Source organism: Carassius carassius, chromosome 4 (assembly GCF_963082965.1).
Source record: "Carassius carassius chromosome 4, fCarCar2.1, whole genome shotgun sequence".
NCBI lineage: Eukaryota > Metazoa > Chordata > Actinopteri > Cypriniformes > Cyprinidae > Carassius > Carassius carassius.
In genome coordinates, this window is record NC_081758.1 from 24,056,526 (window position 1) to 24,074,413 (window position 17,888).

At 37.4% G+C, this 17,888-nt stretch overlaps 1 protein-coding gene across 6 annotated transcripts in view; it reads right to left on the minus strand.

Moving 5' to 3' along the window:
• LOC132139549 (latent-transforming growth factor beta-binding protein 3-like) overlaps positions 1 to 17,888 on the minus strand; it is a 33,521-nt gene that overhangs the window by 13,617 nt on the left and 2,016 nt on the right. For 3 of the 6 annotated variants that reach the window (XM_059547989.1, XM_059547988.1, XM_059547986.1), the window contains exons 2-12: positions 6,601 to 6,749; positions 6,244 to 6,358; positions 5,593 to 5,759; positions 5,375 to 5,480; positions 3,374 to 3,460; positions 2,459 to 2,578; positions 2,206 to 2,385; positions 1,566 to 1,693; positions 1,238 to 1,307; positions 515 to 601; positions 238 to 363 (exon numbers count right to left, since the gene is read on the minus strand). In XM_059547989.1, coding sequence (XP_059403972.1) covers positions 238 to 363; positions 515 to 601; positions 1,238 to 1,307; positions 1,566 to 1,693; positions 2,206 to 2,385; positions 2,459 to 2,578; positions 3,374 to 3,460; positions 5,375 to 5,480; positions 5,593 to 5,759; positions 6,244 to 6,358; positions 6,601 to 6,749 — 1,335 coding nt within the window. Of the gene's footprint in view, positions 1 to 237; positions 364 to 514; positions 602 to 1,237; positions 1,308 to 1,463; positions 1,478 to 1,565; positions 1,694 to 2,205; positions 2,386 to 2,458; positions 2,579 to 3,373; positions 3,461 to 5,374; positions 5,481 to 5,592; positions 5,760 to 6,243; positions 6,359 to 6,600; positions 6,750 to 17,888 lie in introns of all 6 variants that reach the window. The other 3 variants (XM_059547987.1, XM_059547985.1, XM_059547990.1) reach the window with 3 other exon arrangements.

The window sequence follows — 17,888 nt, forward strand, 5'->3', positions numbered from 1 at the left end:
TCAAATAGAAAACAGTTACTTTAAACTAGTAATATTTCACAATATTACTGTTTTACTGTATCAAATAAAGGCAAACTTTGCTGAGCATAAGAGACTTCTTTCAAAAAGAATCGAAAATCATATCAACCCCAAACTCACGATTGATAGTGTACAGTTATTTTTATTTCAGAATACATGCATTTGTGATTTCAATGTTTGTACAGTATGTGTGTATTTACATGTGTTAAATGTACTCACCCACACAACTCTTTCCTTGTGCATGTGGTTGATATCCAGGGTAACAGTGGCACATGTAACCATTCTGTGTGTTCACACACTCTCCATGACCACATATATTCCTGTTCAGCTTGCAGTCGTCCATTGCTGGGATACCCAAACCCAATCATAAATGTGAAAAAAAAATAAAATAAAATAAAAATAACATTTAATAACACTTTTCTCATTAAATTACCAAAAAAGAACATTGCATAGACCAATACTGCAGAGTTAACTGACAAGCTGTCACGAAACTCACGTGAGACCTGCGTCTGGGCCAATTCATGTGAATCACTCTCTGGAGGCACATGGACTATGGGAGGAGTTGTTGGCCTGGCCACAATGACTGAAGAAATGGGAGCAAAAATGGAGAGGTTGTTACGGTCAGAGACCCAGGGAAACACAGGAGACAAGAGATCCAATCGCAGTATGGGTTTTAATGGGTAATCCAAATCAGAAATCAACAAGCAGGGGTCAAAACCATAAATCCATCCAACAAATAAACAAACAGGGAAGGAACAGGAACTTGGAAGATGAGGAACTCGGAAGGCGAGGAAACTGGGTGACGGAAAGAAAGGACTCCATGAAGACTACAGAAAAAGACCGGTTAATATAGGCAGGGTAATGACTATCAAGTGAAGACACCTGAGTGCAATTAACAGGAGTGCAATTACTGTGATGAAGGGACAAGGCTTTGTGGGAATTGTAGTGCCTGCGGTGAGGTGCCTATGGGGAAGTGAGACCACTAGTGGAGACTCAGGGAAACAGAGACCAGACAGCGTGACAGAGGTAGGTAAGAAAAAGACACATTTTGAAAATAAATAATTACTTAAAAGATCGTGAGCAAATGAAAAAGAATGAGACTGAAAAATAAATGCAGATAATTAACATTAAGGACACAACACTTAGCATTTTGTGGTGATATCTGCACTAGCATTTGAGCTATGGAGAAAGACACAGCACTACACTTTCTAAAGTGTACCTGGGTGGCGAGGCACGTGTGTGCTGATTGTAGAGGGCAGAATGGGCGTGGTTGTCTGAATTGGGACTTCCTGTTGACATGAGACCAAAATCAATTAAGTGAACAGTCTACAGCTGATCTTCCTTAATTTATTTATCAAAACTCTGACTGAGATTTCTGTCAAAGATGACTTGTGATTTCTGTTCTTCTCTCAATTGATAGTTCAGGCATAAAACCAGAATCTTACCGGAGGCTTGACCTCTGGAACACAAACACAAAGATACAATGAACAATCAGTCAATAAAAAACATAGCAATTATGCTTAAATAATTTTGATCTCAGAAATGACACAAATATCTGTACCAGTGTCAGGATTAAAGTGTTCAATACTGGTCAGGAAGGGCTGAATGGACAGAGTGCCATGATAGGTCAGGAAAGACATCCCCTTCCCCGCTGGACAGATCTTATTAAAGGAAGCTAGAGAAACAGAATGAGAAAGAAGGAAGCATTAGAGAGAGAGAAGCCAAAGATTAATTAGTCAAAGATTCGAAAACTTCTCTAAAGATACAGAAACACGTTCACAACAGGATGAGAAAAATTCAGAATTGACACTGGATTTGAATTCAACTGGCAGAAAGGAATATGAATAAGAATGGCAAGAGGAGGAATTTACTGGATTAAAATAATAAGAAATTCGACACAGGTAATGAATTCTTGGAAATCCCGTGTTCTTCCACCCTGATCCACAAATGTTAATTTAAAATGTCTATAGGTAGCCTTTCAAACAGCTCTTAAATATTTAAACATCAAAGTTTAAAACATTTTCCAAAACGTCTAAACAAGGCTTTTAAAAAATACTTTTTCTATTTTAAAATGACAGTACAAAAAAAAAGTTAAATTCAAGAACTGAATTTAAAAATTCTGAAATTAAAAGATATTCTCTAATCAATTCTGAATTGTGCACATCCCCCCTCTTAAGGCACACTCACCTGTCCCATCCTGTGGGCACCTCTCACAATTGCTTCCCCATGCTTTACCCACAGTGCAACAACAGAGCTCCTGGGTAAAGTGTGTTGGAAAAGCATGCTCGCATTTCCCTGCTTCTGTAACCATCCGATAACAGAGCCCCTGCTCGACAGTTGCTGTTGATGCTAAGAGAGTAAAAAGATCTTTATGATGGTTTGTAGAGCATACTGTATATTTGTGTTACATGTGAGTTGTGCACACATATTTATGTCTTACCAACACAGCGTGTCCTTTCTGCCAGGACATAACCAGGATTGCAAGTGCAGCGGAAACTTCCCTGTGTGTTTAAACATTCTCCATTCTGACACAGCCCCTGCATCATACATTCATTTATGTCTAAGGCAAAGAAAGAAACAAAATATGCAAAAGAATCATTAGTATTTGTGATAAGTTCATGAAATATGTCCAAAGTAAATCGAGTTTTTATTTTTTGGTCCTATACAAGCCACGAGTAAAAGAAAAGAGGAAATCGGCTAAGGGTCAGGGTGAGTGTTAAGATTATGCTCATGGGTAAAGATTCAAGATTGCCTAACATTGCCTACAATGGTCAAAAGACTATCCTTAAAATAATTTGAATTCAATTAAATCAAGGTAAACCAGCTGAGAAAATTCATGTCAAAAAGAAAGCTCTCAAGTCTCTTCTTGTCAAAGATAGCTTTGTAACTGATTTTCCAGCTGTCATTGTAAAGGCTGTTAAGTAACTGCATTTGCAGTCGGAGATGGTGCTGATGGGTTTTCCATCATCTAAGAATTTCTGAACCTGAATTACTAACAATGAAAATAGTGAAGCCAGAAATTGTTTCTTTTCATTTTTTGTAAGTTCTTTCAATTGAGATTCAGGAGTAATCTATATATAATAATAGTAATCTATTGTGCATTGGTACCTGCAGTTTATCCAGTGGAATCTCAAGAATAAAAAACAAAAAACCTCTGATTTGGCTATGCAGCAAATAGAAATAGAAACCATTTTTCAGCCTGTGGCTGGCTGTGATATTTCTACTAAATGGCATGAGAGAAAATGTTTTGGCAGCCGTCTTGTTTGTGTTAATTTAATGCTTATTGATGTGTAACATATCTACAATTTGTAAAACCTATACAACACACACTATCCAGCATGTATATACACATTACCTTGGCAGTGAGTGCTGTTGAGTCTCTTGTATCCCTGAGGGCATGTGGAGCCAAAGTCCTCTACTATAGTCTGGTGTTTCCCAGCATCTGAATGAGAGAAATTCAGACAAACTATTAATCATTTCTACTACCAAAGCATCTGTACTAGGCTAGCTGGTTTGATTGTTTGATTATGCCAGAACATGAAACTATGAAACAACAAACCAATGAAGGGAATGTAAAACAAAGCTAAATATAAAAGTGGTGGAAGACGTTGAGAAACTAGTGAAGGAAGTGCCTGAGAGTAGTGTTGGGCGATATGGTTATTTTTCAAATCGTCTTACTGTCAGCCCGTGAGATCGACGATACACAATATTAGAGAGAGAGAGACTCTTTGTTCTTGTCATAGCAGAACTATTTGGTGTTGTAAACCGCACAGGTGCGCCAGAGAGAGAGCCTAAGGAATCAAAATAATCAAAAAAATATACTTTCAAACATACTGATAAACTAATGTCAAATATAAAAATACTGTATTTAAAAGAGCTAGTTCATATCACGCGTCTTGTGACAAATCTGCTGCATCTGAGCATGGATTTAGATGCATTTTAACATAACTGTGTCATTAAACTCAGTTAGTGAGGGCTCGATTGAAATATTCCACATATATAGGCCGTTCAGATTACTTGTTAAAGTGCAATGAAATACCTTATATCTGCAGACGATGTACGTCTGTTTGTGGATTGAGACTTGGTAACAGACAAAACTATGTATATAGTATATACTATGTATATGTGAGGTATATCACTTAACTTATAACGCACATTATGTGGTGACGATGTAGAAGGACTATGTGAGAACCAATATGGATTAGTTCGCTCTGCTGCCTTGTTATTATTTTGTCTTTATTTGTAACGCCAATAAAGAGTTAATCTCTCATGAATGAGAAGATCGTGTTGCCGTGTACCTGCCATCAAATTTGTGGAACACCAACTCCTGGTTTTCTATCCCTTTCATTTCATGGATTTAACGAGTTATCCGAGTCAAAGCATTACAACTTCTTCACTGACTACAGGCACGTGCGCGCACGTGTGTGTGTGTGTGTGTGTGTGTGAAATGTGGTGCTGAAGTGAAATAGCTGGGCAGTTTGATAGCCGAATTATAATAGGCCGCCTAATAAAAATAATAATAGTTATTATTATTATTATAATTTAATACATTAATAGGAGAATGAGCCTAATATCATCTTGACTATCGACAGAGACATCTGCTATCATCGATATCTCTGACTATCGTCGATACACAATACTATCGTCTATCGGCACAACCCTATCTGAGAGGTGATTTACTGGTAGCATGGTGTGTTGTGTGTGATGTGCTTCAATTCTGTTTGTGTGAGAAAGAGAGAAAAGGGCCACGGTGGGAACATTTCACTGAGGCTGATATTTTCTCTTCTGTATAACAACATGTGAGAACAGATACAGAGTGGCTTTCCAGAAGGCTTTTGCCAAAGCCAACATTTTTTTTCCCCTTTTTTTCCAGCCTTCACTTTTGTCTCCTTTTACGGCAAAGGGTGTGTCATTGGAAAATATGGTGATGTTGCTGAGGCACGAAGAAACTCGCAGACATTCACACACACACTCGAATGAAAACACTAACACACATCCTCTCACACACAGAAGCGTTCACCAGGCCAGGATTACCATCTGACTGAGCTCTGAGACATCAAATGGGTTACAAAGAGAAAATGGGAGTGGAAAAAAAGCATTTTTCTTCTAGTCCAAAAGGAAACTTAACTCCAAGACTGCAATGACACATTCCCACTCGTCAAGCTATGACAGGGTGAATTTATAAGGAAAAACAGACTTGAGCAGTGGGACTGTCGCATGAACTGTTACTTTTTAAGAATTAGTAATGAGAAGTTGTTGTTTTTGGCTTGACACACACTTTGATCTTGGACAGAAACAATAAAATGCAACTTCCTAAGAAAAGTTATATTATATAACAGAAATTATTTGAACTTACAAGGTAGTGATGGGCATTTGTAACATTTATTTTGGCCCCATGAATTACCCACACTGCCACAGCAGTCTTCCTGATTGGTCAGGCCGGGGAGAGGGTTACTACTACACTACAAAGAGAGAGAGCATGAATTAGAGTCTTTTTTTAAATATATATATATATAAAGAAATTCATAGGCAAATCAGATATTCTGTGTCATCTTATCTACTTCTGTCACTCACAGCCTGTTTGGGTGTGGTTTCCTGGAAGCACCTCCCCTTGGGCTTATGTGTCGGTGGAGGGAGGCGGGTCACTGTCTTGGTTCTGTGAGGCTTGTTCTCTGATTGGTCGAGAGGATGGATGACAACTGAAGTGTCTGGCGTGTGAACAACACGAACATTGACCTGCACTGGAAAGATGAATGAATAGAGACCAAAAGAAGGAAATATACAGTTATTTTTAAATAACTTTTTAATAAAAATTAAGTGTATTTCAATAATGAATGTTTATTTCAGGTAGTTTCCAAGGCAATAAGGTTTTTTTTTTTCTTCCAGTATTAAATTTTATTTCAATTAAAAATAGTATGCAATAGTATTTTTGTATACAATAACAACACTGTACAGACACATTTATATTGACCTTGATGGCATATGGTCACGTTTCGGATCACTTATTAGCCAGCTGTTCATGTGCCTATACATATACCTATACAGACTAACCATTCCAGACTGAGCTAAAGCACAGAATGTAATAGAATGAGCTTTAGTCATTCTTTTGATAATTATTTCTGCATGGAAATATTCTCACATTGTTATTTTTATGTGTACATATGTAAGCAAATGAGACCACAGTTCAGTCAAATTAAAAGTGAAAATGTCCTGTGCGCTAATTACCTTCAGAAGAGTGATGTCCAGTGCCTTGTAGAGTGAACACAGAGTGTGTCTGTGTAATCTGCTGCCGCCCACCTGTGCCACCTGGCTCTAACAGACTCTTGGTCTCAGGCATCACCTGGGGAGAATCATTTATTCTCAGTCAATTATCAATCTAAAACAACCAGATCTAACAAAACCCTCAAAAGCCATCAGACATATTTAGTATATTCTCGTGTAATCACAACTGGTTTTGATTCATTCGTTTGTCTGTTTGGACTTAATGTGAAAAAAAACCCAAAAAAAAACCCAACAACATTAGAATTTTTCCAAGGATGCATTTAAAGTCTGTGGAACACACAGTCTGAAGGAGATGCTCACCTGCAGGGTGTAGAAAGGCTGCTTGTTGCCACGAGAAGCTTGAGTCCGAAGTGGGAACTGGCAGAGGCGTCCCGTGAAGCCTGGTGGACAGAGACAGTGTGTGCGGGTACTGCATACTCCTCCATTCATACAGGTTAGAGGACAAACCACTGCAAACACAGACAGATTACCGATTAGAAATTAAATATCAGCTTTGAGAATATTTAGATACAATAGTTATTATTATTTACATCATGTCCTTTATATATTATAATTTCTTGTGCAGTTAAAGCGTTAGTTCACCCAAAAATGAAAATGATGTCATTAATGACTCACCCTCATGTCGTTCCAAACACGTAAGACCTCCGTTTATTTTTGGAACACAGTTTAAGATATTTTAGATTTAGTCCGAGAGCTCTCAGTCCCTCCATTGAAGCTGTGTGTACGGTATACTGTCCATGTCCAGAAAGGTAAGAAAAACATCATCAAAGTAGTCCATGTGACATCAGAGGGTCAGTTAGAATTTTTTGAAGCATTGAAAATACATTTTGGTCTAAAAATAGCAAAAACTACGACTTTATTCAGCATTGTCTTTTCTTCCGGGTCTGTTGTGAGAGAAAGTTCAAAACAAAGCAGTTTGTGATATCCGGTTCGCGAACGAATCATTCGTTGTAACCGGATCTTTTTGAACCAGTTCACCAAATCGAACTGAATCGTTTTAAACGGTTCGCGTCTCCAATACGCATTAATACGAACCGGATATGATAAACTGCTTTGTTATGAACTCTCTCACAACAGACACGGAAGAGAAGACAATGCTGAATAAAGTCATAGTTTTTGTTATTTTTGGACCAAAATGTATTTTCGATGCTTCAACAAATTCTAAACGACCCTCTGATGTCACATGGACTACTTTGATGATGTTTTTCTTACCTTTCTGGACATGGACAGTATACCGTACACACAGCTTCAATGGACGGACTGAAAGCTCTCGGACTAAATCTAAAATATCTTAAACTGTGTCCCAAAGATAAATGGAGGTCTCACGGGTTTGGAACCAACCCTTTAACATATAAACAGTGTTGGGAGTAAAGCATTACAAAAGTAATGCATTACAGTAACATATTACTTTTTGCTGTAACGCAGTAGTGTAAGGCATTACTAATCAATTTTCAGTAATATTTTACTCAGTACATGTTCAGTAATACTTGCGTCACAACACACTTTTAGCCCAAAATTGTATTTAAAAATAAAAACACAGCAAGACGGCAATCAAAAATGCAGCAAATAAGTTCTGTTTCCTGTTCGTGGTCAGTCAACAGCTGCATGTGGTGTCCAACTTTGCAAATTCAATTGAATTACAATTCTGAGACAGTAATATTTTAAAGTAAGGAATTACTTTTAAATTACAGTAACAAGTAATCTATAATATATTACAGTTTGGAAGTAACTTGCACAACACTGCATATAAATTAACTATATAATGTAAATCAGAAACATACATAGGAGTCAATACATGACATCCACTGTGATTTAAAGAGTCAAAATATTGAGAGAAAAAAAGTTACAAAAATAAGACAATAATGACAGCAAGCAGGAAAAGAAAACTCAGAGCAGAGTGTAATGTTCCCAAAATTATGGATTTTATAGTTTTAACATTTACAATAAGGAAAAAAGTAAAACCCTACATATACTGTATGCTAAAAACTTTTCTTATTTTATTTTGTAAAATACAAATCTATGCTGTAGTGGAGTGTAGTACTAGATAGTGCTAAAATACTAGCAATGCTTTTAAGTAGCAAAAAAATAAATGAACAAAATCCAATCTCAACTTAAATACATGATAAAAACAAATATCCATTAAATATCTGTATTTAAATTCCTGTAACCACACATGCAGATTTAGACTTCTAGCCCATAATCAGCAAGAATTCATATTTAAACATATTTATTATCATATCAAGTTTCTAGTTTTAAACTTAATATTTAATATGTTAATACTGTGTGTAAACAAGTATTTTCATATTTAGCCCTTGCTAAATTAAGAATATGGAAGAAAATGTTGTCAGGAATACGATTTATATACATTCATAAAACAAAACAACTTAAAAGCATTTTAAACAACAAGCATGAAGTCAGTGGACTGCAAAGATCTTGAGAACAGATGTGCAAATAACACAAAAAAATCCAGATTTTTGAATCTAGACTATTTTGAAGAGCACAAAGACATATGATCAGGCTGGCAGTAGCAAACTGTGGCTCTCCTTTAACTTGATGAAGACAACACATGGAAACAATTACAGCTGGCCGGAGTCTGTCTGCATGCGTATGAGTATGACTACCACCCACACACACTCACACTAAATCAAGCTCCCACACCAGCACCATTCTTACTTTACATAAAAATAGGATTACTTTATAAGAATGTGCTTATAAGAGAGAGAGAGAGAGAGAACGCTAGAGAGAAGGGGAAACACTTGAAGCAAAACCAAGCCAGAAGATAATAAATATGACAGACACAAACAAACAACCACATTTCTAACAGAAACAAAAACAAACAGCCCTATGAGTAGAAAATGAAAAGTTAAAAGGTTTCTTTCTTACTTTATTGCTTTCTTTCTACATTTCTAATGGTCCAGTATTCATAGCAGAGACATACTGAACGTAAAGTGCCATTCTGTCAGCGTGTGCATGTGTACCGTGAAGCTTTAAAGCCTATGTGGGTGTGAATATGAGGCTGTGTGTGTGATATTATGTGTGGAAGCTTGTGTTTTTGTCTATGATGTGCATATGTATAACTGTGTGTAGATTTGTGTGTGTGTGTGTGTGAATGCTTCAGTGTGTCTGTGCCTGCTGAGTTAATTGCAGTACTCAAGAGGTTTCGAAAATACAGCTTTAGACAGCATATCTTGCCCTCTCTTACACCCAAAATCTTAGTTTGATCTGTCAAATCTGCTTCGACTAGCTTTGTTTTGCTTATAAAATACTTACTTTAATCTCAGCAAGGCCAGAACACTGACAAAAGCTGTAGAAATCTTAAAACATATTGTGTGCTCATGATTTTGGAGGAATGTCAAATACTTTCTTACTCTTTGTCTGAGCTAAAAAGCCTGTTAATGGATTTAACAGACCCAGTGAGTGAGTGAGTGAGTGAGTGTGTGTGTGTGTGTGTGTGTTGATGGGTGGGGTGTATACAATAGGACAGACCGTGTGATGATTTTCTGCGGGTTAGTCAGGGGTGTGTCTGCTGTGCTCATCTAATCCATTGCCTGTCTGAAAATCACCATGTATTTACAGTAAGAAACTGAAAGATTCATACCGGCTTTCTCACACTTCAGTATAAAAAGCAGTGCAGTTAAATCCATAAACCTGCCACAGCAGTGGATAAATCAGCTTCACCTCAGCAGGGTTCACACCAGGTCTCTAAATGCCTTAATCTGAGACATGCAAGGATATAAATAACCTTTTACTGATTATGTTCTTCAGTCATTACTCCAGTCTTCAGTCGTGCTACATGATCCTTTAGAAATTATTCCGATATGCTGATTTGGTTTTTAATAAACACTTCTTTATAAAATTTTTCTGCATTTATTTGAAATGGATTTTTTAACATTTTCGATCAATCCAAACTTCAGCACTATCCATCAAAACTGTTAACACAATATTGTTGTCAGTCAGCTCTATATCTCTGTTCCTCTCATTCTGTCTGTTAGTGTTTATCTCATCTTGTGCTCAATAAACGTCTTTAACCCAAAATGTTTATAATTAATATAAGAGGTATGAAGACATTTATGTGCTGAACTCTCTCTGAAATCACATGCACACACACACACACACACACAAACAAACATGCATTTTTAGAGCACATAAAGGCCCTGTCCACACGGACACGGGTATTTTTATAACCGTGACTTTTTTTACGAGGTTCGGCCTTTCGTCCACACGAAAACGCAGTTTCAGGGCACCGAAACCGAACATTTTTGAAAACTACGGCCAGGGTGAGGTTCAGAAACGCCGGTTGCAGTGTTGTCGTGTGGACAGTATAACCGGGGTTTTTGCCTTGCGACGTCTGAGTGTGCGCCGTTATCCGCTGTGTTTGACGTCAGATTGTGCGCTGCTGACTGCTTCTGATTGGCCAAGGTGACTTTACAATTTGGGTTATATCGCCGCCTGCTGGTGTGGCATGCTCTTGACAGCGCTTGATAGCACGTTTTTGCGTTTTCATGTGGACGGGATTTTTTTTTTAAACGCAGGAGGAAAAACTCCGGTTATAAAAATACCCGTGTCCGTGTGGACTAGGCCAAAGCTTTTAAACAGTTACACAGCAAACCGCTGACCATAAACTGTTTTTTCAAAACAAATTAAACATCTAGGTATAATTGTTTCAGAGGTTTAGAAGAAAGTGAGACTGTTTAATATATTTAAACAAAGAAGTGTAAGCTGTTTTTCTATAATGCACCAGTGGCTGAGAAGGAACTAGAACATTAGGTGTGTGTGAGAGAGGAGTACAGTACCACTGATACAGTGGTGCAAAAGCAAAGAAATGTTCACATTCTTCAGATACCCTGGCACAAAGGCCAGCAAGCTCAGACACATGCATACAGAGCTCTGGCTCTCCCTGGCACTATATATATATATATATATATATATATATATATATATATATATATATACATATACACATACATATACATACACATACACATATACATATACATATATATATATAGTGCCACTTGAAAGTTTGTGAAACCCCTTGCAGAATCTGTGAAAATGTGAGTAATTTAATAAGAACACAACTGGAGAAGTGGGCAGCTATATATCCAGCGCCCGGGGAGCAGCCCATGGGTACTGAAGGTGGAAGAGAGCGCTGTTAATTCACTCCTTCCCACCTACAACTCCTGCCAGCACCGAGACTCGAACCAGCGACCTTCAGGTAACTAGTCCAGCTCTCTAACCATTAGGCCACAGCTGCCCCTGTCCTGAGTAAGATATTTTACATAAACAATGTTTACATTTAGTCCACAAGACAACTAAAAGAGCTGAAATTATTAAAATAATCCCATTCAAAAGTTTTTGGATCTTAATACTGTGTGTGGTTACCTGGATGATCCACAAGTGTTTTTTGTTTTGTGATAGCTGTTCATGAGTCCCTTGTTTGTTCTAAACAGTTAAACTGAGAACTGTTCTTCAGAAAAATCTTCCATCTCCTCTGGAATCTTCAGTTTTCCAGCATCTTTTGCATATTTGAACCCTTTCCAGCAGTGACTGTATGATTTTGAGATCCATCTTTTCACACTGAGGACAATTGAGGGACTCAAACACAACTAATAAAAAATGTTCAAACATTCACTGATGCTCTAGAAGGAAACACGATGAATTAAGAGCCGGGGGTGAATTTTTTTTTTCCATTTAGTACTGCCTTTCAGAAGCAACAGAATATACTTGCATGGTCCTGGAAAACAAATTAATTACAATTTACCTTGATCTTCAAATTCAAAAAGTTTTCACCCCCTGGCTCTTAATGTTTTGTTTTGTCCCCAGTGCTTTCGTGTTCGTCACTTCTGAGTGGCGCACGCACAAAGCCGAACTCATACGTCATTCGCCCGGAGCTGCTTCCATGCACAACAGTGAACGCAAGCTATATTAAAGTGATTAGTACGTTTTGAATATGGATATTTTTCTTACAAAAACGCATCGATTCGCTACAGGAGGCCTTTGTTCACTCCCAGGAGCCATGTGAGACATTTTTATTTTTTATGGATGGGCGCTTTTTATGTAACTTCTTTTGGACTGATGCATGCAACACCCGCAGAGTGCAATTAAACAGCTTGAAAGATCAAAGACAATTTTTTATATAACTCTTAACGCTTAACATTGTGATGTCTGTCAGCCATCGCCGATGGACGATGGCATCGTCTATCGGCCCAACCCTAGCACACACCCATTATAATTCTGAACCCAAGTTTCCCAAAAATATACTGTATTCTTGTGAATACAGAAGCATTTTCTTTCAAACATTTTCCATGAGAACTAGACAGGTTTAGCAATAAAAGCTTTTTGACTTCCAAAAAGCACAAATCAGCTCTCTAAAACTTTGAGTCTGGCCTGAGCTTAAAATAATTTTCAAAATAACTTACATCCTGCAGATCTTACAAAACAAACAAACAAACACATCAAATAAAACATCAAACCTGTGTGGGCCAACTTCTCCCTTTCATCTCAATGTTTACATTTTCCTGCTATGACACAGGTCTTGCAAGCTTCTTATAGACTGTTTCATCAAGAACATGCGCCTGGCCCAAAGTTAACTTCTGGTCTGTGTTTGTTTATCAGTCTGTCTATGGTGCCGTCTACAAATGCAGTTAACTGTTAAGGTGATGATGAGTAGACTAAAGTTGGGCACAGATGGTTGTGCTGTGGGATGTGTTTCCCATACATTTATTTATGGCGCTTACAGTATCAAAATTGACTGATTTTCCATAAGGCTTCGTTGAATAAACATGAGCACATACTGCACATTTAAAAATCTAAACGAGGCGCAGGTGTTTTTATATAACTATATTTCTAAAGGAAGACTATCTTCAATTAGTTTATTAAATTTTCGATGTCATTTTCATTTCATCTTGCATGTTATATGCCTGATAAAGCAGCATTTGTAAGCTCAGCGCTGCTTTGTGTACAGCAGTTACTGGGGAAACCTCTGTTTCTCCCACTTTAAAACACCTCCTGCTGGCACAGAATGAATTAGCATTTACAGTAATTCAGATTTACGCAGCAAACATATTTTACTTGTTATCAAAAATAATCTACTCTAGAGGGACTACTTAGCTGTTGTTATTGATTCTATTTGGATGTCTACCGGAAGTTAAGTTAGGGCCAAAAACGCACACATGCACAGTAACGTTTGTTTATGTTGTTGCCATTGAAACCGTCTATACACAGTCACATGGGGGACAGCATATATATATAAGTATAGACGCCCCATTCAACGGCTCCTAGATGCAGCTGCCATTTTGGAACGGTCAGCTTGATGTCATTCACAATACTGTAGTTTCTCAACAAGCCATTGAGCCATTCTGTGCAGGACTGTGGAATCTTTCGAATATTCAGTGATTATTACTATGGTGAATGACATCAAGTTAACCGTTACAATATGGCAGATGGCTTACATAGCCCATAGAAACAGTCGCCAATGAGGCATCTATGTATATATATCTATGGGGGCCAGAAGATGTCGTAACCTTGGCAACAGCAGAGGTTCCAGATTCTGAAAGTCAAACGGCGTGGAAGGATGGAATGTTGACAGGAGACTGTGATGTCATCAACAGTGCTTGACGGGTATTTGTGTATTTATGGAGAAAAAAAGGAAAAGGAAAAGGGACATTTAGAATGGAATATTGTAGAAAATTTTGTGTGCAGAGGGAAAATAAGCCAGACACTGCAAACACTAACTTTTATACTATACACTAAGACTATGATGAAATGACTCCTTGGAAATTTATTTTTTGAGAGTTGTTGAAAAATAGATGTATTTGGAAGGTATTTATACCTTTTCTTGGAGCATGCTACTGTGAATCCAATCCAGAATGATCAAAAGAGTCTTGATGTGGTGCTTTATCTGTCCGTGTTTAACTGAAGTTGTAAGGTTTAGTCTGACTGAGAAAATATTGATGTTTTGGTGTCTCTGTTTGCAATGGCACCAATGAAAATGAAAACCAGACATGATGTCCCGGGCCCCTGGGGACATCACTGCCTCCTACTGATCTATGATTATTCTGAGATGTTATTAACCAGCAATATTTAAACGTCTAGGCCTTTCCTAAGTCACGGTAGTGCCATTTTTAACTTTTAACAGGAATGAAAGCAAGGCTATGAGGGATTGAAGTACAGTGTGCTTAACGAATTGTACCTTTGTTTAACAACATGTCAATTGATCAGATGACTAAACATCTTTCCAAAAAAAAAGAAAAGAATTCAAAACCAAAAATATTTTTCATTACGTGATTTATTACCTTTATACAGTATGTACCACTGTAAAGACTGTAGTCTACCCCTCACAGCAACGTTTTCATTCGTGGAAAATTATAAATGGTGACTGACTAAGGGATATAGTTCACCAGTTCAAATATGTTTTAAAGAACTTGTTAATATAATAAAAGTCAGTGGGATCCAAAACAACTCTGGACCTTATTGACTTTCATTTGGTCATGGACCAAAAAAGACATTCTTCGAAATATCTTACTTTATGCGCTTCAGAATAAAAGAAATCATACAGGTTTGGAACGATGTGAATGAATATAACAGAAATTTATTTTTTGTTTGAACTTTAGATACTGAGCATCACAAAGGAACATTGGAGGGGATGTCTAAGATGCTAAAAGTGTCAATGAAGCTTGTAAAGAATTAAATTAGTCCTATCACTCAAAAACCCTGTCTACCATCTTCACGTTTTCACTTCTGAATAACCACAGGGTATGCGGCCAAATAAAAAATACACATACATATGAAAACATTCCTCTGCTCTGCTTTAAATAACTGGCCTCATTCTCACAGTGAAAAGCAGTGAGTTTACTCTGAGTAAACCAGAATGCTTGTTTAAGGGCCTGAGTTTCAATATTGCCCTTTTAAAAAGCCCACAGCTGCCACCTCTCCCTCAAAGACAGATACTCACTTATACAAAGTGTTCTCTTATCACTTTCCAACACAACCTCGAATTATGGTTTCAAAGTCTTAGACTGGCAAGACCATTTATGACAAGAAAAAAACAAAAAAACAAAGGTAAAAAAGGATGGCAAGGGGAAAGGACTGAGAAACCAGAGGTTGATGATACGAAGGTAATAATAACTACTGCACTTCATACTTATGACAAATGGTAGATGACCACACTGACTCATACACTCACAAACACACAAGGATTGGCACGCTTCTGGAATGTTCGACTGGATTTCTGACACATCTTCCACTCTCAAACTGTTCCTTTGTGGCTTGCTGCATGGATTTTCCATGCGTAGCCTGAGCAAAATGAGTGCAGGGGAGGAATAAAGACTGATTAGCCCCAAAGACTTCATGTATCTAGTTATGTAATAAATCTGGCTCATACAATTGTGTGCACTCTAATCACAATTTACTGAGCATTGCACTGCAGTAGTCAAATAAAGAGGGATCGCAGACTGTGCTGTAAGTAGAACTGAGTTAAATAAAGAAATTAACAGAAGTCCCCAAAATACAAGAAAATATGTGAGGCTTGCATGTGAAAGAGTAGCAAGTGTGTGTGTGTGTGAATGAGGACTGAAATAGTCATTGGGTAGGGCTTCTGTGGCATGCTGGCATCATTCTGGGCACTCTGCAGAAGTGGAGGATGGTTTGGGGTTTACACAACTCGCACCACAAAACCCAGATCCTGGCATTGACAGACAGAGAGAGGAACACAAAAAGAGAATAAGAGGCTGCTTTCTCAGTTCTTAAAGGGGTCATGAACTGAGAAATCTAAATTTCTTTGTTCTTTTGACATACAAAGAGCTCACTGTACTAAGAAAACATCCTGTAAGTTTCAGAACTCAAACTTTTCTTGTTAGTCTTAAAACAGCTTCAATTGAAGCCAATCTGCCAAAACGACAAGATGTGGAATGTGCCACTTTATGACGTAATAGTGTGCCTAAACCCCACCTCCGCAGAAGATGATCAACACTACATCACTGTCTGTTTAGTCCCGCCCACCGATTCACACATGTAGTGTAAATAACGAGAGAGGCTAACGCAGGTCTATGCAGAAAAAACTAACAAAAAAAACAATAAAGATGGCTCAGAAGAAAACAACATAAAATGGAAAAACACTTTGCCTTCCTTATGATCCCAGGAAAGAGTTGATGAAGTTTGTTTTTTTAATGAAGTTCCAGACCATGTCAGTAAGAATTAGGTCCTTTGTTCCCTTCATTTTACCGCAAATGTGTTTACAAACAAAGCACAATTCGATGCAGGATTGAAGATTGAAGACTGAAACTAAAAGATGATGCTGTGTTACTATATCAGATCCAACAGTAATGTTGCACCACACAAGTGTGAATAACTGTTTTTATTACGTGGTCACTATTGCTTTGTCTGTTATTACAGATAGTTTGATATGTACTGATTATTTATGTTTTGAACCTAAATCAAAGAAGCGTCCAAGGATGTAGGCAATCCGTCACACCTATTCAAACAGAGCATTCAGATGAGGGGGCCAATAAGGACAGAAAAGGACTCATCTACATCTTTAATTCGGCAAATTCTCATTCTTTGGTGACAATTACCTTAACAAAAAGAAAAGGTAGAGACTGTGCATATCAAATAAGATGAGTCAACATGTGAGTATGTCTTATGGTCCCTGATTTTCCAGACGGTATGTGAAATCCATGACTGAAACAAAGTCTAAGTCAGAGAAAAATGTAAAATGTATGAGTCAGGCTTTAAGCAAAAGGTAAAATACTTCATGTCTAACTCATTGTTGACATTAAAATAAAGGCTTGAATGTAGCTGCAGTGCTTATTTCCACTGAACACCATGAACTCTGGACTCTGGACAAGGATAACTAGCAACTGAAATTCCTTGTGAAGGAAAAATTCAAGTCTGGTGAAATTAAATAAATAAAACAAAAACAACAAAAACTTCAACCGGTCAGTGGGGAAGCATTATTAAAGAGCTTTTGGGTGCTTCTTGTCTATTCTCATAATCTTGTAAACTACCTCAGATTGTCATGCAAACAAAAGGACTTGTGTTAAAGAATAAAAGTATGAGAATGTGTCACAGACATTACAAATCATTTTTGTGTAGAGTAAGGGTTAGATAGGTAAGGTTTTTGTTATCTGAAAATTCTGAAGTGTCTGGGAGAATTTGAAAATGACTGTAGAGTTACAAATGACTTTCAATTTAGTCAAATCGTTTTCCTTTTCGAGCAAAACAATGTAATTTATCTGTAGACAAAAGATAAATAAACAATAACACTGAAAAGAATGAATAACTGTTTAAAAAAATAACAAATCTGTCAAACAAATTATTGGCCTACGTCTTAACAAGCTGTGCTTGTTTTAGAATCAGATTTTAACAAATCGGAGAATATAGGTCAGCTATGATGTTTGTTATTCAGAAATATCCCACATCCTTATACACTCACACAGACCATGAACCACAGATGCTCTTGGTCAGAGTCTTAGAGACTGATGTGTGGGGACTTCTTCAGACTTCCATAAATGTAGCTTTCACTCAACGGTGACTCAGCTTCATCCTCTATTTTTTACCACATTTATTTATTTTTGGACTCAACACATTCA